At 39.8% G+C, this 21,584-nt stretch overlaps 1 protein-coding gene across 2 annotated transcripts in view; it reads right to left on the minus strand.

Annotated features, from left to right (window-relative positions):
* Positions 1–693: 693 nt before the first annotated feature.
* The window catches only part of SPOP (speckle-type POZ protein), a 69,685-nt gene continuing 48,794 nt past the window's right edge, over positions 694–21,584 (minus strand). The window contains exons 3-10 of one of the 2 annotated variants that reach the window (XM_012661398.1): positions 20,822–20,943; positions 18,431–18,582; positions 18,174–18,301; positions 11,122–11,299; positions 8,343–8,398; positions 7,713–7,835; positions 3,696–3,838; positions 694–2,361 (exon numbers count right to left, since the gene is read on the minus strand). In XM_012661398.1, coding sequence (XP_012516852.1) covers positions 2,217–2,361; positions 3,696–3,838; positions 7,713–7,835; positions 8,343–8,398; positions 11,122–11,299; positions 18,174–18,301; positions 18,431–18,582; positions 20,822–20,943 — 1,047 coding nt within the window. In that variant the 3' untranslated portion in view covers positions 694–2,216. The remainder of the gene's footprint in view (positions 2,362–3,695; positions 3,839–7,712; positions 7,836–8,342; positions 8,399–11,121; positions 11,300–18,173; positions 18,302–18,430; positions 18,583–20,821; positions 20,944–21,584) is intronic. The other variant, XM_012661406.1, reaches the window with a different exon arrangement.

Consider the following 21,584-nt stretch of genomic DNA (forward strand, 5'->3'; position numbering starts at 1 on the left):
TAGAAAATCTGGCACTCAATAGTTGCATGATCTCAAGCATGTCTTTTCTCTGGGTTTCAATTTCTCTCATGTATGAAATGGGAAGATGCTGTCTCTCACTTGTTCTACCAAACTCATCAAGTTGTTGGGAAGTTCAAATGAAATACCGTATATGAAAGTTAACTGAAAACTGAGAATTGCAGAGCAAATGCAGTTACCTGAAAGACAATACGGGCAGAGAAGACTTGTGTCTGCCCCGATCCCTGGATCTGTGGCTGATCTGGAATGCCAGGATCACGGAGGCACAGGACAGCAGCCAGCACATGGAGAACTCGGCACTTCCTCGTATAGGTGACACTTAGGAAACCAGGAAGTACAACGGAGTGGTTTCTAATAAACAAATCCTGCCTTTGATTATATTAATAACAGATGGTATCTATCCATTCTAGAGGTGGTAAGATAAATGAAAATTGGAAATTTTGCAAAGGCTCAAGTCCATTGAAGGGAAATGGAAGGTGAAATTTAAGTTCCATTTAAGGTCAAATAATATACACCTCAGCCAAATGGCCAGTGCATTCTTCAGTGTACCCCATTGTCCTAACAGTGCTATGAAAAAGGCAGACGGGGAGCCCCAGAGCATTCTTATGAGCTCACTGGAGTTCAGACATTAACTTTTCTGGAAACATATCAAGTCAATGACAGAACCAACCAGTCAGAGACAGTAATTTCCCTTTATTTAAATCTCCAAATTCACGTCCTCTGCATTTTTTTATATTTAGTTAGGAGAAGGGAGATGGGGATTAGGTCTTTAAACATACAGGGTACAGAAAAAGCCCACTACCATTACTTGCCTTGGCAGAGGTAGGGGCTTGATCCTTCAGCAGGACGTGGACTGTGAGATGCTCAACAAGGACACAGACTGGCAGATGCTGATAGCTTACAAAGGAAGCTCGAGGTTATGGAGACTCACTAAATCCCTACTACTTACTGGACATTTCAAACATAATCTCTGCAAGCTGATGGATCAAACCAGGACTTCAAAATCCCCTAAGGAACTCAGACCCAAGAGATAAGCCAAGTAAGTGAAACAAAAGACCAGAGATACCACACGGTACAAAATAGTAATTATTTATATTTTCAAAAAGAAAAATTAACATTTGGAAGTTCTCCCCTGTAGGAAGAGGGGCTGATCAGAAGGAACAGAACTGGCTCCTAAGCAGGTGGCGAGTCAGGTATGAACAGCTGAGCAATCTGGGCTGGGATTTTTTTCACGCAGCATTAATAATAAAATTTCCTTTTCTCTTCTCTTCTTGTTCTGTTTTGTTTTGTATGTTTTCTGTTTTCGTTTTTTAGAAAAAGGGAGGGGGGCAGGAGGAGAAATAAAATCAGAGAAAAATGCCAAAAAACATTTTCCACAATATCTAAAAACAGAGAACCATGGTTCTTGTCAAGACAGTATGAATTCTGGATGAATTATTTTTTCCAGTTTTCAACATCATAAAGATCTTTGCAAAAGCCACCACATCAAAACACTCATCTTCCAGATCAAATAACCTCCTTCCCCTTTCGCCTTCACTTGTCATTTTTCATAAAAGGATAAAAGGATGTATTCTGTTCTTGCAAACAATAAGTGCTAACACAACAAGAGAGCTATTCTGATACTTGTACAGTGGTGAGAAGTTTTCACAAATATCCAAGTTTTAGCACAGTTGGAAGGACGAAAATTTGTTTCTCTCAATATAAATACCACTGGAATCCACAAACTGATTTTTGAGAAATTCTGCAAAAATCCTTTCTTCTTTCCTTTTCCCTTCTCTTAAAACTCAATGTCCTTTCTTTTTTTTTTTCTTTTTGCTCCAGGCACCTGACGATTTGTTCTGCTCAGTCAGATGCAGACAGGTTTCTCCGAAGTACCACCAGCTGGATGTCCTCGGGGCCAGCGCCTTAAACTGAATCCCCACGGTACCAAACTCGGCCAAGCCAAAGGGAACACAGTGACGCAACAACAGGATTTTCATTAGGTTGAATAGCCCCGAGTCCTGGGTCCTTCCCTCCCCCCACCCCCGTTTCCCCCAAGTTATTTAGTGCTGTTTTAAAAGTCTGGGGCCACAATGCAGTCTCTTCCCCTCGCAACAGAGTAAAAGCTCCACAGATTGCGCTGTCTACCTGGTGGTCAGTGGCAGCAAGAGTGGCTGCTGCTTCTGGAAAATAAACGGAGTCTTACAATAGGCAGTATCTTAGGATTGCTTCAGGCGTTTGCGTGGGGGTCCCAGGAAAGGGCACTGTGCTGAAGCCAGAGAGCGGTATGCCTCAGCCACCAAGTGGGGATGTGACACCACCATTGACTTCCACCCAGAGGTCTCCAAGACATCCGAAGCATGACTAGGAGAAATGTGGAGAGAAGGGTTATTAAGGGAGTGAGCAAAAGATGGACCGAACAGCTACCTAGATAGCCTAATTTTCTAGTGTTTGGTGTAAAGGGTATCAATGCAAGAAACACTCAAACAGAACCCTTAATATGCACGAGAATTTGCTTGTTAGACAATGTGTAGACTGGTGACTGAGTTGTGGCTGTTTTAATTCCGAAAACCAGGACTTTGAGCCACTGTAACTCCCCAAAACAAAAAATGGACGGTTCCTCAGGCTCTTCTCAACATTGTCAATGTTCTTTGTATTCACAGGCGAGGCCAGTAAAGAGAAGGCACAAGGGTTCCCTTGGTAAGACAGCTCTGAGCTTCCACCTGGCTTTGCCATTTACCAGTCTTGTCACCACAGAACTGATTATAGCCTGGGGCCTATTTGATTATCAAAAAAGAGGAGATAATAACTACACTTCTTCAATGGTTGAGTCAATATCTAAAACGCACCAAGCAAGTGTCCAGCACATAGTGAACACTCAATAAAACTAACATTTACTGATCTCGTCCCTCCCCCTTCTGCTTCGTCTGTAACTCCTTAGAAACAATCTTACAACTAGACCTAGAGGACATTATTTCCTGTCCTTGGGCATTTTCTGCATTGAATACTGTTCACTCATCTACCTGGAATGTCTTAGATCTATCTCACCCCAGAACTGCTGCTGTGAGGGCTTTACTTCCTTGGGTTTTTTCCAACTTTTGTTCCCCATTAGGAAAGGGAAAAGAACATGCCCCACTGAGAAGATGGGATTGTAGTCACAACTCGTCTTGGCCCCTTCAAATTATTTCAGAAAGTGATATGGCCAGGTCATCTGTCACTTAAGATGAAGGAACAGACCTAGTGGAATGAATGTTTCTTTCTCCAAACAGTACCTAACAACCGCAGCTATTGATTACTCCTTCTCTGTTTCCAATTCCACAATTGAACATTAGATAAATTTTACTAACTCGTAAAAAACACTTCTATTCTCCTTGAAATCTTTATGTCTTTTATTAAGTCACTGAGTGTGAACTAAAGATGATACCAAAAGCACACAGCTTTTTCAGGCCAGCAAGTTATCATTTTCATCAGTCCCAATCACTATAAGGAAGTAAAACATTTTACTCACCAACAGTATTCAACCCATGAAAGCAAAACCATTTTCCATACTGTCAAGTGAAGGAAAAGATAAAAACTCTGTACTTACTATCCAAAGGTTAATGAAGCTACTTTGTCTGTTTTAGTCACTAATTCAAAGTCTTTCTTATTTCTTTAGCTATCCAACTATTCTGAAAGAAGAATTGAAGATGCCAACTCACTAGTTGATGAAATCCACTGCCTGAGTTTTCAACTGATCTGCACTGTGGAGGTCAGCCAGGATGAGAATCTCTGCGGCGTTCTCCACGGACAGGTTACTGCAGAGGGCATCCTCACACATGACCTTTAAACGCTCCAGGGCGTACTGTAAAACACAAGCACTGCTGTAGTCAGAGCAGCAACGGCTCGAGGCTGAGCGCTACTGAAGTTGTTTTCTTTAGCTGTACCATCATGTAACTGCATTACCTGAACAGAACTACACAGACCATGAAAAGCTACTACTGCAATTATAAAACATAACCATACTCCGAAGGTTAGGTATTTAAGCTTGAAATGAAGACAGCTAAAATAACCTGGGGAGCTGCCATCCAAGTTCTACAGCCTAACTATTAGAAAAATGGCACTTACAGAGCAGACTCACATCCTTAAGTTTACTCTACCTCCTGACTGTGATTAAAGTCTTTCTTAAACCATTACCACCTACCCTTACAATGAGGCGTTAGACTGCTTCAAGTCAATAAGACATTACATTTAAAATTTCTGCAATCCTTTTATTTAGAGTCAGACTAGAGTGAAGCACAGCCCTTTCTACTCAACCATTGTCACTAGCCCAGCAGGACATCCCAACTGGCCCAGCAGGCTGTGAAAAGGAGCCCTGTGGTGACTTTCACCAACATCTCTGCCACTAGTTGTTCCTGAATGAGGGTCAACCAAAGGTCTCCTTTTAAATAGAAAAGGATAAATGGAGTCCTATTTTATTGGGGTTGAGGTTAAGATTCTTGGGGTAAAAGGACAAAGCAGCAGAGACCCTGACTCCAATTTCACTTTAAAAACCTCTATTTTCCAAGTAAAGGGCATAAATGTTGTTGAAATAGAAGGCCTAGGTTAATGCTGGGCACATTTGATCTAGCTGATTGGTTTTGCTGCAACTCCACTACTTGCTCTCTAATATGAGATTATGAACTTACTAAGGAACTTCAGGGATAAGAAAGAGGAAGGAAATAGGAGGAGGCACAAAATAAAATGTCTTTAATCAGTTCACAGGAGAACGGCTTGCTTTGAGGCTATGCACAGTCTCCCCATAGGCCCCATCTGGAGGGCCCCAGAACTCAATGACACAAGGCCCCTCCAGGCTGAATTATGGCAATCAAACTAGGACAATTTCAATGTTATGAATTCTGGGTGAGGAGGCATATCTGCTGGCACTGTGATTTCCTGCAGCAAAAAGACAGTTTTATTGGTTTTGGTGCAGCTTAATTTTTTACATTTGAGTAACTGGAAAACAGTTTCAACAGAAAACAAGAATGACAATGGACAAGCAAAAAATGAGGTTGCCGTTTTTGTTTAAAAGGCTGGAAAAGGTTGAGTAAATGTTCAGGCTTTATACAGTGCTGCCCAGACTATTCCTCTTATCCTTGCTCAATACATTCTTTTAAAAGGACTTTTACTGTGAATAGCTCTGATCCCTACTGCATAATTAGACAAAAGTAGCCATTCTTGTCCCTTGGGGACAAAGTTTTTTTCTTAATTATGTTTCTGAAAAACCTGCCTAATGGCAGTACTTACCCAAGAGATTGAAATTTTGTCTCCCAGGCCTGGCCAACGTGTTTTGTTTTGTTTTTGGTCTAATTACACATGTCCCCAGGAGATTGGAAAAGCTCAGAAGAAGCTGTTTCAGCCTCTTGGGTAAATTCTAGGTGTTTAGATCCTCCCATGAAAGAAATCTTATTCTGTTTTCCTAAAACTCACAAAGAGGTGTAAAGGTAAAAATGTTTTCAAATAGGCTTGGAACAAAGACTGTCTAATGGGAATGTCTGAATGGAATTTGAAAACGCACCCTTCAGTTACTTCTCATTCATAAATTTAAAGCACTGCTGTGATTCAACAACTTTATCTGTTAAAAACATAAGATGTTGTTCTGAACACTCCATCCTTGGCATGGCAATTCAGGCAGATCATCCCATGCCCTGTGCACTCACAGTCGGCTGGCAGTAGGTTAATGGGCTGAGGAGCAAGAATGAAAACCCAGGGACACAGAAGTTTAACCTTGGCTCTATGAATGTACAACTCTGAGTCTTAGTATTTCTGTCTAAGGGTGGGGCTTGCAATACTACTACTTATCCTTCTGGGATCTAGAAGATGAGGGGGATTAATACCTGATGTGTGTAAGCATAAGTGACCACTTCATTGAAAATCAGAGGGCAGGTCAGGCAGAATCATACTAACTTTATAAAAGGCAGATATGAGGCTATGTCTTCTACTTTGCCAGAGCTTGCAGTGAATATTTTCTTATTGTCTCCATTAAAGGCAAGTTTCCCTTGGCCAGAATTGAGGTGAACTGGAAGGGTATGGGATTTTCACATTGCTTAATTGTACTAATAAAGCCTTGAAAGGTGATAAGAAGGATATAGTTATTATTCCAGTCTTCTTTATCAGAAGCATTAATTGGGCTTCCATGCCCCATCCTCTACAAATACTCCAAAAAGCCGATCAATAAAGATAAAACCTCCACTATAAACATGGGCACTGTCCTCAAAGGCAGGTAGAAGGAGACTATCCCCAGGAGAAGATCCTGGGAAGGCTCTGGTGCCTTTAGGCCAGAATATTCTTTTCCCTCAGATGGATGTTGCAGCATCTAGACAAGAAGAAGGCACTTGCAGCAGAGAACCTTCTTTCTCACAGAGTCTATTGCTGGCAAGGACATAAGCCCTTTTAACACCCTCACACCAATCGCTCCTGCCTCCCAACACAAAAAAAGCTTCCCCAGGGTAAATACCAATCCTTTCATCCTTCCTCCTACAGGTGGTGTTTCCATAGACCACAGGGCCTGGGAGGGCAGGCCACTGAGCTCTCTCTGATGCACCTACACAATGGAAGTCAGTGTCCCAGGGTGTGTTCTGGGGACCACTAATCCTCCAGGTGATCCTTGAAAAAAAAGGATTCCAGGGTTAACTAAATTGGAGAAATGCTGTCTATTGTATTCCCCTTTAGAAAATTCACAGTGCACATTAACATGCTACAGTGAGGCATCTTGCAGGAAAACAGCAACTGTTTGACTTGTTTAAATTTAGTGTTTCAGAGACCTTTCCCCCTCAATCTAATATCTGATGATATTTCACCTAATTTTCAGAATTACTGACCTATTGTTTTAGGTAATCACCATATTTCTTTGATTCTATGATCCACATTTTTATTTCTACACTTTAACATCTCTCAAATAGAAATGTGTTTTACAAAGTATACGTTTACTGTAGTAGCACCCAAAGAATTATTAATCATCTTATAATTTTGAAGAAACACTGTGCATTTCAGAAACTACTCGGGTAAAAGTTGAAAATGCTAACGTTAGGTAAAAGCTTAGGACATTAGGTAAAAGATTACAGTCATCCTTCAGTATCCTTGGGGGATTGGTTCCAGAGCCCCCCAAATACCAAAATCTACGGATGCTCTAGTCCCTTATATAAAATGGTGTAGTATTTGCATATAATCGACATACTTTACATAATCGACATACTTTCCCTAGATTATCTGTAATACCTAACACAATGTAAATGCTATGCAGTTGTTATACTATATTGGTTTTTTATTTGTATTATTTTTTATTGTTGTATTGTTGTGTGTTTCTCTTTTCTCAAATATTTTTGATCCAAAGTTGGCTGAATCCACATGGATACAGAGGGCTGACTGTATTCTCTTACTGACAAAGTTTAAATAAGATAATAAACTCAAACATTCTGAAAATTATAAAGCACAATCCAAACATTAGTATTACCTGAATTTTTACTATCACTCTGGTTAAAGTTGAGATGGGGAAAAGAAGAGAGGTAAACATCAAACTCATCCCTCTTTTCCATATTTAGGGTAAGCATACATAAGTTTACTATTCAAAGCAGGACACTTTTGAGAAAAAAAAGGTGCTATGAACAACCGTGCTGGAACAACATGTGTAAACCAGGACTAAAACTCAAGAGGTCACAATAACTTCTAGTCTTCTGATTACTTTTCTATTCTTATCTCACCTTGTCAGCAGCTGCCAGCAAATCATCAGCCATTTTGTCGAGGTTTGGAGCCTTCCCCGTGTAAATGAAGCACATCATTTCCTTAAAAACTTCAGGCTCCACATCATTGATTTCAACTCGATTCTATGCCAGAAAAACTGAAAATGAGAAACCTTCCAACAGAAAAAAATTCCTAAACTATTTTTATAATTTTAAGCTCTGGTGAAGAGAGAAGCTTGTAACATTTAAAATCTAACATGAATGAAAAATTTCTCTTTGCCTTATTTGATTATAATAGACTTTTCTCCCATCATATGTTCTATCTTTGTTTTCTTAAACACAGCAGTAAAACAACTGTATCTTTGATTTTTCACCTTTCTTTTCCTGAGTTTTCTGGTAGAAACACACGTCTAAATACCCTCACCCGAAACTATCTGGATGATCTGCCTGGGGAATAGGTGAGTCCAGTTTATCTAGAGTATTTCCAGACCACCTCTCTCTGTTCTCAGAATGTGTCTGTTCAGGGACCTGTACTCTATTTTAATGACACAGTAAGAAAAAAATAATTAGGAAAATAAATCTGCAGCCAAACTGTGAAATCGTCTGACTATTCACCTGGCTAAAAAGCCACATCTTCATCCTCTTACATACCTTTTTGCTCTCCTCCATTTCATGTTCAAACATGGCACTAAAAACTGGAGAACGAGCTACAAAGTGAAAGGGGAACAAACAGAAACAGTTATCACATTGAAATCTCTTGGTTCTTCCCAGCTATGGTGAAGAGATCATATTCTCTCCTGTCCCACTGCTACACAAAAGGGCCTTAGCCTCAAATTATACCAGAATTATAAAATTCCTGTCTTCATCTATTTTAATGAGGAATTATAATACATGAAGGAAAAAAAGAAACCACTACTTTCAAAATAATTTCTTATTAGTTCTATTTTAACCATTCATACTTTAAGGAAATTACTCAAGTAATCTATGTGGGATAACAGTACTATTAATATATTCTCTGTATAGATTTGGGGTTCAAATGGAAGGTCCTCCATGGTCAAACAGGGTGTCCTAATACCTGGGGGGTTTTGCCTGGAACAATGACCCCATGCTTTCTCCACCTCTGGGGACCACACAGCAAGAAGGTCAAGAACTGGGCAGGATGGCACCCACTAACTAGATGAGGTGCATGCTCATTTATGGCAGGTTGTCTGTCCTTCCAAGCTATGCATTCTTAATGAAGATGATATTGCCCCAACGAGGCAGAAAAAAAATCTTAAGATATTTTTATGATTTATGGACCTTCAAAGCACCTTACCTGATAAAATCTTCTTTTTCAGTATTTAATTTCTCTCATTAGGGAGAATTTAAATTTCGTTTTTCTCCTTAGGAGTGGGAATAATGAAAAAAGGTTGAGAAACAGTGCTCTAACCCATGCCTTTTCTAGTCCAATGAACACCATGAAAAGTAAGTAAACAATTTCAACCAGGAAAAGTAATAAAATGGCTAAGAACTCAAATTTTTTCATGTTGTCGAATCAATTAGGGGTTATGGTCCGAGTTGAGACTACCAGTCATTACCTAAGAGTGACAGAACAGACAGACTATGTAGTAGGGCTTTGGGCTAACAGAGAATTGCAACTTTTGGCCTATGGTTTATGTCAGAAAGGACTAATTTTAGCTCTGCCATTTTCTAACCACATAATCTGGGACAAATCACTGAACCTCTGAACCTCGATTTCTTAATCTATAGCAAAAGACTATTAATTCTCATTGTTCTTATCTCAGATGGGTTATAGACTATGAGGTACTAAATAAATATGTTACAGCAATTAAAGGCTAAAGGACTGGTGCTTTTAAGAAAAAGGGTGACGGTCCAAAGCAGCAGATATGTCTCAGAGGGTCATCAGTAGATAGATAGCAGCTGATGCAATGGGAATAAGTAAAACCACTCAGAGAGAATAGGAGAGTGAAAACAGAATTGAAGCAGGCCATTAGGGCTCACCAGTGTTTAAAGGGATGGGTGAAGAAGAGGGAGGGAAGCCACAGATTAGAAGCAGCCAGAGAACCAGGAGAAAACCAGGAGAGAAGAGTCCAATAGTATATGAACTAAAAGAGTCTCTCAAATTTAGGAACTAGCAGATCATGTAACTCTGGGAAACTGCCTTTGTAGCATGGAGGTGATCTGAGCATAAGTGGGAGGAAAGAAGTAGAGAGTGAATGTGCTAACTTGAAAAGAGAGAGAGAGAGAGAATAACAGACTAAGGGTGAAGAGACAATAAGAGAAACAGAGATGGTAAAGATACCGGACAGCAAGGGTATAAATGGTAGACTAAGGTTTCTGAGAAGGCAGGATGGGATATAAAACAGACCAGATGTAGGAGAAATAGTCTGCTTTGTCCACGAGGAAGAACACCTCCTCCCCTGAGAATGCATGTGAGATGAGAGGAGTTGAGGGAATACAAAAGGGCCTCAATCTTCTCTTGGAAGAGGTAGGCAAGGTCATCCTTTAGGAGCTGGAGGTTAAAGAGGAGTGGTTAAGGTTTGAAATAGCTATTGTGGAGAAAAAGAAAGGGAGCTGACTACATACATCTGGAAAGATTTATTGGCAGTGTTGAGGGCCTAGCTAACCATGGCGACACTAACCTAAGAGTTAATGACTTCCTTGAGCATTACACAGTAATACCAAACTGAGAGAAGGAACAGGAAAATGGTTAGACTGTGGCAGATCGAGGTTTTACCAGGTGTGTATTTTAGAATGATAGAGCTAAGGGTCTTGGTAAGAAGTGTGTTGTCTGGAGTTGCATGCACTCTCCCCTTAGGTCTTATGGTCTGAAGAGAAGTCTGTGGCTGACTACCACCCTTTCCCGTGTGGGGAAGGCAGTCCTCCTTCATCAGTTTGTCCTCGATGTCAGTTCTCTCTGATCTTAAAGACCAAGGACCCATTAGAGCAACACCTGATCCTCCACATCAGGGGCAACAGTTTCATTCTTCTGGTGTGTTTATATTAGATGGGCTAAGCTCTTCAGGGCTGGGGAGTTAGCTAGGTGGTATTTCGTACCGAGTCCAGAATCCTCTCCCTTACATCCTAGGCCCTTGTCTAGGGACTGACACCTGCTCTTAACCAGCACTCTGACATCTACCCTATAGGGGTGCAAAGGCATTCAATACCTTTGTACATCATCGTCCATTCCTTTAAGATGATGGCCTAAGCCCACTACGGAGAGGAAAAACAGAAATATTATTTTTCTGGTGAGCAGCTTTTTTGGTTATGTGCACTAATGTCACTGCAATATAAAAATATATTTAGTTACAGGGTTTTTTTTGTAGCTGAGTTCAAAAAGTTGAAATTGTTCAAAAGGTGATTATGCAGCCACTGTTTTTCCTTGTTTCGACAAAACTATAAAGCAAGCTCCTCATGAATAAATACCAACCTGCTAAGATAGCTTTGTGAGCCTGGAATTCCTGGCCAGCAACACATAAGCAGCAGTCTGTGAACCGAGAATTCTCCCACAGTCCTCCTAACTCATCTGCCAACCGGCACTCAGGAACCTTCACCATATTCATAGTATTCTGGCCAGAAATGTTGACAGAATCTTGCACCACACTCACCTGTGAAAGACAAGGAAACACAAACCAAAGCTTTTGTTAACCAGGAATTTTCTTCCTGGCAGGTGGATAGATGACGCTTACCTTACTGCTACAGTACATTCAGATACTAATGTTAATCATCTTCTCTAGAAACCACCTCCACAAATCAAGGCTTTATCCTCTGCATCGAGTAACTTATCTGTCACAGTCATACTTATTCTATACCATCTCAAGACAATGGGGAAAGAGACCCACAAATCTCCTTCTCCCCCAATTTCTAATAAGCTCCACCTCCCTGCACTACAAATCTGTGCAAAGCTGCCAGGGAAAAAAAACTGACAGAAACAAATGATAAACCTCAACTATTTACCTTATTCTGCCTTAAGCAAAAAGTTAAAAACAACTCCTATAGATACTACCATTTAAATTAAACTCTCTAGAAATAAAAAATCCAGTAATTTACGCCTAAAAGCACTTCACTTATTTTAGTTAGGTCTAGAACACGCAAATAAAATGCAGCTTCTATGGGGCCTACTAAATAACTGTACTTTCTCAAAAATGTTAGTTTAATGAATATGACACTATTGACCCACTACCAGTAAGAAATCGGCTTGGAAGATCTTTCCAGTAGGGATAACCAGTGGGTATCCCACAACTTTTACACACTTAGTCATTTGTGACAGTGACATACAAGATGGCTGGCTGTAACTACACATGTAATTATAGCTTTGGAACAGAATGATGACAATAGGTTTGTAGAGGAATCCAACTTCCCACTATGGCTTCAGCAGGGGCATGTTTTAACCAGCTGAATTAACTGTTCAGCCCAGATAAAAAACAAGTTAACTTCTAGATGGATCAGTGAAACTCAGATAAATTTGTTAGAGTACCAAATACAAGTATTTATAAATCACGTAACATTACAAAATAAATGTCAGTTACCAGCTGTAGTGTAGATAAGACCCTGCAGATCAGTTGTCTGCCTAACAATCATTCTAACAGTTCATCTCCTATAATCACATCAGGTTAGAAAAGTTAAATTCAAAACACAACTCAAAAACCTTGAGAATTAGCTCCCTATTCTTGCTGTTCCTGAGTCGGATGAGAAAGATAGCTTAGGAGCGTCTTTAATGACCTAGATTTCTTCTAACCTTCAAGATGCAAGTCATCCCTTAAACGCAGTCATAAACCTAGAGGCAAAGTTAATGACCTGTAGTCCCTTCTGTGCAGGAGTGAGATATTTACTATTAAGTCAAGAAATTTATTCATTTGTTTAAAACTAGCTGTTATGGTCTTGAGCAATGAAGCAGCCAAGTTAATCAATTATGAATGTGCTTGGCATTAGTAGCACATTTATCAGAGCCAGATTATAACATTATTTTAATAGCCCAAGACCCAGCACAAACCATCCCACAGAAATTCTCTCTTGTTCTAAGATCTCTAATTTGGGTCAGCCACTTTCTCATATTAATACCCTCACTTCTTTGATATAACAATAACACCAAAAGTAGAAGTTGCCTGTTCCCAGTTATAGCTCCAAAATACTGATTTAAAAAAAAAAAAAAGGAAAAGCCCAATTAAATCCAACTTCCTCATAGGGAAAGGCAGGAATCTCCTGGGATGGCCAATGAAGGGAATGGAGAATGCTTTTGGCACTGGGTTCCTAGCTTGAATTAAACCAGGTTGATAGGAGCCCAAAGTCATTAACACTTGATGGCAATTTAGTAGACTGGGTAAAATGAATTGGCAAGAAGTGCTAAGCTGAATCTCACATAAGCAAACTATGGTTACCAGAGGGCCTTCTGCTGGTTAGATGCACAATTGATAATGAGTGGGGCCCAAAGTCTGTGACACCTCTCACAGGGGCAATTTCTCTCTCTGGACACAGACAGGATGACAACAGGAAAGAGAATGTACCTTTCCTATCTGAGCCAGGCTTGTTCTGTAGATATATAGATGCCTGGAGTCTCCAGAGCTCTGAATGTCTGGCACCTCTCACCAATATTAAATACGCTTAATTAAAAATAAATTTTAAATGGCATTCACAAATGAGTCTTTAGAGCCCAAACTTTTAACTTAGAAAGGGATTGTTTTCCTCTGCAAATGATGATGCTAAAATGAGACCATTTTTAGAAAAACTAAAGATTTTTTTTAATGCCTATAAAGTTGACTATAGAGACTCATTCAGAATTGCAGCTGTGAAGATGACGTGACTGTGACATTTATGTCATCTTATAAATGACTGCATGAAAATGTCTCAGGAAGGCTGTATAATCCTCTAAATTTCAAGTTGTAAAAGGGTCTCACTTTTAAAGTCAATTCCTTTTCTTAAGAAAATTTCATAAAAGACTGCAAAGACTATGCCAATTCTTGCACATTTCATCTACACAAAAAGTAAAATCCATGCAAGTACATTAAACTTTGCTATAATTAAAAACAATCAAGAAAAATAAACAGACACTGCATACAAATTATTTATAGCAGCAGCACTATTTCTACTAGCAAAAGATTAGCAACAACCTAAATGTCCATCCAAAAGAGAATGGATACATTGTACATTCACATAAGACTATTATACAGTACTAAAAATGAATGAACTATAGTTAAATCCACAATATAAATTTTAGAAACATAACGTGAAAAAAGCAAGTCCTAGATGACCACATACAGTCTAACACCATTTTTATAAAGCTCAAAAACAAGCAAACCTAAACAATACATTATTCCGGCATATAAATAATAAACAAGGAAATGATAACATAAAATTCAAAATAGCTATTTATCATCCTCTAAGTGGGGAGACAAGTCTCAGGGATGGGGAGAAGCACATATACGTTAGTTCCAAGTTACTGGTGATGTTCTTAGATGGGGTGGTGCAGGTTTACTACATTATCATGCTTTATAACCTACAATGATATTACATATTAAATCACCATTTTTGTAGGTCAAGCACAATCAAATATTGGCATTTTCATACAGCACAACTAATATATCCAAATAATCCATTAATTAAAAAAAAAAGTGAATAGACCTACTTATTTAAAATTTGGCAAAAAATACATATTCCCAGGCTGTGAGAGAGATGTTTGAGAAGGAAAGGGATGTTTTAAATGAGTTAACTACTATCTGGATATTTCATATTTTATATGTTATTTCATATTTCAACTTCAATTGCAACATCACAAAGACCCACTGGGATCTTCTACCTGTCAAAGGAATACATAATGAAGTTGGAATACATGTATTTTTATTGCTAACAGCTATTTGTTTTCAATATAAATACTGAAAGAAATGGGTCAATAGAAGCGGACACATTTCATGAAGATTTTCTGTGGACCAAATTATTAAAGAGAAAATTGAAAGTATAATTTTAACATCGTTTTATGTCTCTCTCTCTTTTTTTGTTTTAATTTTTTTCAGAGCAGGGTCTTCACTATGTTGCCCAGGCTGGAGTGCAGTGTCCATTCACAGGTATGATCATAGTGCACTGTAGCCTCAAACTCCTGGCCTCAAGCAATCCTTCTGCCTCAGCGTCCCAAGTAGCTGGTACCATAGGTACATGCCACTGCACCCAGGACTTAATCACCAAAGTAAATGCTGTCAAGAAAACATGGGAGAGCCTGTGTTTCCTTGGGTGAATAGCATTCAGCTCCACTTAGGGTAGTATAGCAGACTAGAGATGGAAAATGGAGAGCTGACATGGCCCTGACACAAATCTGCTGCACAATGTTAGGAAAAATTACCTGACCTTCCTAAGCACTGCTTCTTTCCTCTGTAACATGAAATGAAGAAAACAGAACTAAACCTAGCTCAAAGGATTGTAATAAGGGACAATTCAGGAAAGACTTAGGAAATGCTTTCAAATAAGTTAACTATGCAATATCAGTCTGGAAGAATCACCACATTTCCTAATAGACAAAAACACCACTGAGAATTCAAAGTGAACCCAGTGTCTATGGCCATACCACCCACCCTGAACACACCTGACCTTATCTGAAAGCAAATCCAGTGTGGTACATTACAAACAAGACCTCTCGTTCATCATTTTCAGAGTTTGCAATCTAATTTCATTTAAACATTCAATAACAGTAATACCACTGAAATAAAGGCGAAACACAAATGTATGATTCTCAGTGTTTCACCTTAGGATTCAATCCTGTTATGGCCTCTGGGAGCATCAAAAACTCTGTGAAACAACTGTACTTATTGCATCAGGATAGAAGAGAAGTACCTGAGCCAAAGGCTAAGTGCAGAATGGAGCACAGTGGGGCACTCAGAACCTAGATTTCTAGGTGAACAACAACTTCATAAAGGCCTCTAAATAATAAGAAAATACTAATTAAACCAATAATAGATAAAATATAAGTTAAAATAAACTCGTTTATAAATATTTCATTGATAGAATGGAAACAACAGGTCAAAGGGATAGAAAGTACATCAAAAATGATCTAGCTATGAAAAGTGCTAAGAACTTAGATGAGCTGCAGACATCTTTAAAACCCACACATCCAGTATACACCCCCACGCAACCGTCTTGCAATGCTGAATGCTACTAAGTCCACAGAGAGCCTTGGAACAGAAACAAGTCTCACTAGGCATAAGCCCAAGTATGAGAAGCAACACTCAGCACCTGTGGCCAACAAAGAAGTGTGAGAGGAACAGATGGCACACCTGGTTCGATGGTAAGAAACCGATGGCATCAGCAGAACCCAGCAGACGTTTCCCTGTTCAACATCTCCTCATTTCCAAAGTGTCATCTCACTTCCCTTCTAAGTCAAGGCAAATCTAAACTTAACCACAGGATTTCTCCTATGAGAATTTCATATGGGGAAGTGAAGGGAGAGAGAGAGAGAGAGAGCTGGAACTTGGCCTCAGACTTAACCACAGAATAAGAGATTGCCAAGTGAGGGCAGGCCAATTGGTTTCCAAATCAAGAATGTCAAGACAGGGGTTGGAGCAGCTGGAATGGATTGGGGAGCGAGGGGAAAGCATATAAGAAAAGCTGGACCCACTGTGGACTTGAAAATACCGCAATAAAGGTTATGGCACTGCCTAAAATGCCAGATGCAATATTTAGAGGAGATTTTCTTCAGAGAACAGTTTCAAGATTGGCTTTCATTTCCAACAGAAACTAGAATTTTCCACCATTTTTAAGTTTTTCTGAAATACAAGTCTCTAAGATAGGTGAAGATTAAAACTATTGTCTAGGGCGGGTGCGGTGGCTCAAGCCTGTAATCCTAGCACTCTGGGAGGCCGAGGCAGGAGCATCACTTGAGCTCATGAGTTTGACACCAGCCTGAGGAAGAATGAGACCTCGCCTCTACTAAAAATAGAAAAATTAGCCAGGCATCGTGGCACACACCTGTAATCCCAGCTTCTTGGGGGGCCAAGGCAGGAGGATTGCATGAGCCCAGGAGTTTGAGGTTGCTGTGAGCTAGGCTGACGCCATGGCACTCTAGCCCAGGTGACAGAGCGAGACTCTGTCACACACACACAAAAAAACAACAAAAAAACAAAAAACTACAGTATGTTTAAATAACATCTATCCTCATACAAAACTACCTAATAGTTCTCGTTTCTTCATTCAGCCAACGGAATATGATCTGTGACCAGTTGGACCTAGATAGAATTCAAATTTCAAGTTCATCAGACATAAAACAACTACCACATATTATGTATTTATATAGATGCTATCAGTCTAGTATTTCCTTCTTTTACTTAGTAATTAAAAAGGAGAAGGGAAAGTGATTATGCAAACCATATTTTACATATATAGTGTGGTATTTTAATAAATCACACTTCCAAAGTTTTCTAATCATTAGCAACTAATCTGTTAAGATACAGAAGTCTGCTACTGCTGGCCAGGCCTCTTCTGCAAAAGGGCAAGATTCCTAAGGGACTCCCTTCCCTGCCACACAGGTGGTGATATGCCTTTGAAACTGTCATGAACTCACAGTGTGAGCCTATTATTTGACACAGTGAACTAGCGGTTGGGGAAGAACTGCACCCTCCCCCATGATGACATGGTGGGTATGATCATGAGCTGGTGCTGCTCAGGAAGTGGCTCCCCAACCAAACGACGCACAGGGAACGCTAACGCCCCAGCTGACTAGAGATTTTGTTCATTTATTACACTGTGAGCTTGTGAGTATTTATAAATGTATTCACAATAGCAAGAAATGACTGATTAGTATATTCATTAAAGAAACCACTTTCCAACTCACTCTTAGTTTGAGGATTTTACTTCAAGGCTTCTCCTATAAACCTGGGAAAGGCCCTTAGGTTGCTGGTGAGAGGATTCTCCTAGCTGACTATAGCTAATTCTCCTAGCAAACTCTGAGTTAGAGAGCTTTCCTAGCCTTCACCCTAGAGAAAACGGTTCTCACCTTCCTATTTCATAATTACTTCAGCAATACAATCTACGGGCACTCAACTCCTGCTAAGAGTCATCTAGAACGAAGAGTAGAAAAGGAAAGTGATCCACAGTCAAACACGCATGGACCTCACACTCGAGGAGGAGCCAGAAAGTTTAAAGGACAGATACACATATTTAGTTGCTAGCCATTCACCTCAGCTTGAAGTGACCAAGTCCTTCCAAATGCTATCTAAAAAAAACCCACAGTAAAAAAGCCAGAATCCTGACCCAAGCAACTTAAAACTGACACATACCAAGATAGCACATAATCTTTGTTTTTAAGCACAGTAACAAGTGGAAAGCTGAGATGCCCAACAACCTTCAAATCATGAGGTAGTTCAGTCACATAAATAATGTTTGTACAGCACCACTCCACTTAGAGATTTTTCTCATTCTACATCCCTGACACAATATATCAAGTCTACCAATATCCATCAGGTCTGGGAATTGCTAGTCTCACAGTGGGGTAAAAGGACTCACCTCACAGAAGAGGGTAAGCTTGTCATCAGGGAGAAGCCCGTTGGCCTCATCTAAGAGAAAATCTCTACGGATGAATTTTTTGAATCCCCAGTCTTTGCCTTGCACAAACCTATATGCCCGTTGGCTCTCTGGGGTGGGAAAAAAAAGTCATATTTAGGATTACTCAAAACCACATCAAATCCACAACTTGTCAGTGTGTAAAGTCTGAAGTTGCCACACGTGAAAGTTAAAAGTCAAAGAAAGAGGAAAACATTTACCCATAGCTTTGGTTTCTTCTCCCTTGGCATTCAGGATGGAGAATTTGAATTTTGCCCGAACTTCACTCTTTGGACAGCTGACCAGTAACAGGTAAAGTGACAGATAATCTTTGCTTTCTTCATCTAGCCCTTTTGGGTTTACTCGCAAACACCTGTCCAAAACAGAGAAGGAAAAAAAGTGTTGAAAGCATCCATGTTTAAAGACTCATGAAGTGACAGGACGGAACTGGAACATCAGAATCAAGAGAGGGAGATGTTTAAAAAAAGAAGTCCAGGTCCCGTACCAGAAGATTATGATTCAGTAGAATGTCTGCTTGGGAACCACATTTCTAGAGCAACCTGGGTCACCTTTTTAAAAGTAAACAACAATAATAAAGGGGCATTCTGGAATCTGACAACATATCCCTTACTTCTCCACCCTTTTCCTCATAATCTCCCAAATCATTCACTTTTTGTCTCCCTAAAATATTTTAAAATTCATTCTAGTCTTGCTCTATTCCAATCTTCAATCTCAGGAAAAGGAAGCCCTTAATTTTTGTGGGACTATAAACACCAAGGAAAAAAATATCAATAAGCCTTTTAATATCATCTTAGGGAAAAAAGAAGTATTTTAGAAAAATATGTGAATAATACACAATCTTTTACAGTTATTTTATCAATCTGGCAATAATATTCTAAGATTAAAATAAAGGAGGCAGGCCAGGCGTGGTGGCTCACGCCTGTAATCCTAGCACTCAGGGAGGCCGAGGTGGGCGGATTGTTTGAGCTCAGGAGTTCGAGACCAGCCTGGGCAAGAGCGAGACCCCGTCTCTACCAAAAATAGAAAGAAATTAATTGGACAGCTAAAAATATATAGAAAAAATTAGCCGCGCATGGTGGCGCATGCCTGTAATCCCAGCTACTTGGGAGGCTGAGGCAGAAGGATCACTTGAGCCCAGGAGTTTGAGGTTGTTGTGAGCTAGGCTGACGCCACGGCACTCATTCTAGCCAGGGCAACAAAGTGAGACTCTGTCTCAAAAAAAAATAAAATAAAATAAAAAAATAAAGGAGGCAGTATGGAAGAAGCACAGACAAAAGTCTGTCATTACACAGGGTAGAGTTACAATAGTTAGAGTGCCAATCTGTTACAGATGAATCAAAAAAAAATTCAGAAATATTTAATAGGTTCAAGTGAGCTGTAAATGTCATTGGTTGAACTGTATGTGGTTCAGACACTGCTTCTACCACACGTAATACATAGGCCATAGGCATCCTTAGGCCTTGCCAGTATTATGGCACCTCTCTCAAACAGGTGGCCCAATCCAGTGCCACTCTAGGAGTGCACATGCACCACATATATTACTATACACTGTGCTAATGATGTGGATTTAAATACAAAGGCTAAGAATGAATATTTTTCTCAAAACCTAACAATACAATGCATAATGTACATAGCTGACAAATACTAAATGAATGAATAAACAACTTTTCAGTGGGCTATCAGAGGTCAAAACCAGTGGTTCAGAAACATGTGTTTTGGTGGGTATATTGTTCTATCCTTAACTGCCTGCTGCTCCTCCTCAAGACGACACAAGGTTTGGATAGGATTGACCCCCATTCCCAGATCACAGTCCCCTTGCCACAGGGAATAGTTCAGGGAATGCAGACATAAACCAATCAGTGCATGTATAACGTATTCTTGGCCACAGTTAGTTCAGAGAAAGCTCAAAGACTTCTGCTGGCGTGAGGTATGGCCATTGCTACTGCCAGTCATCTTTCAAGTACAAGGGAAGCTAGACTTCAGATGTCCAACAGTGTGGACAGTGGGGCAGAGCAGAGAGAGATACATATCTAACCGCTGGCCCTGCTGGATCAAACTACCTTCAAACCCATCTCACATTCTGGTTAGTCCAGTTACATAAGCAAATGAATCTCCTTTATTGTTTAAAAGCAAGCAATTTAAAAATCAAGATACTTTTTGTTAAAATCTAGGTTTCTTGGTTTTCTCGAAAAATCTGAAAATCTGGTAATGGTCAGCCCTCATTCACACATAGTTATGGTTAGCTGGAGCTGCGTAGCCACCACTGGTTTTAGAAGGACACTCACTAGTTTGCCAAGTAGTCACCACTCATATCATGTATGGATTATCATTTATAACCCTGGCTCTCTTTACTCATTTACACTACCCTATAGGCTTGAGTTTGCTGATCCCTGATATACTCATTGAATTAATTCAATAAATATTCAGTGAGCACTTATTAAGTGCCATGCACTGTGCTAGGCACTGGGGAATACAGTAAGAACAAAACAAAGTTCCTGCCTTCAAGGACATTCTAGTCAGTGTCCCAGAAAACCAAGTAAAACCAGCAACTTTTGGAAAGATTTTTTATAGCTAGATGTCTTCTTCCTCACCATTTCAGTTTATCATTGGCTCCTGATGAAAAGGTTGAACTTTTAATGACTTCACCCATTTCCTCCCGGCAAAAGCTAAAGTTATTGATGGTCCACATGTAGGAGAATTTCACTACCTTGATCTGTTGACAAAAAACCAGGAAGCAATTAAATAGGAAGTGGACAAGCTGAAAAAACAGGAGGAAGATCAGATAATCATTTCCCCTCCCTCCCTCTGCATAATCCCCACAGGATGATAGCACTGTTTTCAGCTTTTCTCACCTTAGATCCCTCACCCACATTTTAAGAAATCTCACCCTGACCAAATTGCTTTTGTAACTTTTTTGGGTGGTTCTGAGAAACACGGAATAGACAGTAAGAAAAACACAGGACAGAAAAAAAACAACCCCCACCATGGATAGGGTTGGGAAAGCATATGATAAAATCATACCTAAAATGAGTCTGTTGATGTTGATGCCACTGTCTAGGGTTGCAAATCTCAAACCTGGTTTCCCCAACAGAAGAACCATAGAACACAATTCCTTCAAGGGGAATGTAAGGATCTAGTTTCAAAGATTCCCCCTTTCAATCTCCAATAAAAAACACTGGCCTAATGGATTCAGATTCCACGTGGAAAATCAAGGAATCGAAGGCTGGCAAGTACCTAGCTGCTATCTGGCAGTTATGTCCCAGAGAAAGCAGATCCAATGTAGAAAAGCAATCCTATTCCTTTTGTCCACCAAATCCTCCTCAGATGGAAGATTCTCAGGGTGAAAACATGAAC

Source organism: Propithecus coquereli, unplaced genomic scaffold (genome assembly GCF_000956105.1).
Source record: "Propithecus coquereli isolate 6110/MARCELLA unplaced genomic scaffold, Pcoq_1.0 Scaffold119, whole genome shotgun sequence".
NCBI classification, from domain to species: domain Eukaryota; kingdom Metazoa; phylum Chordata; class Mammalia; order Primates; family Indriidae; genus Propithecus; species Propithecus coquereli.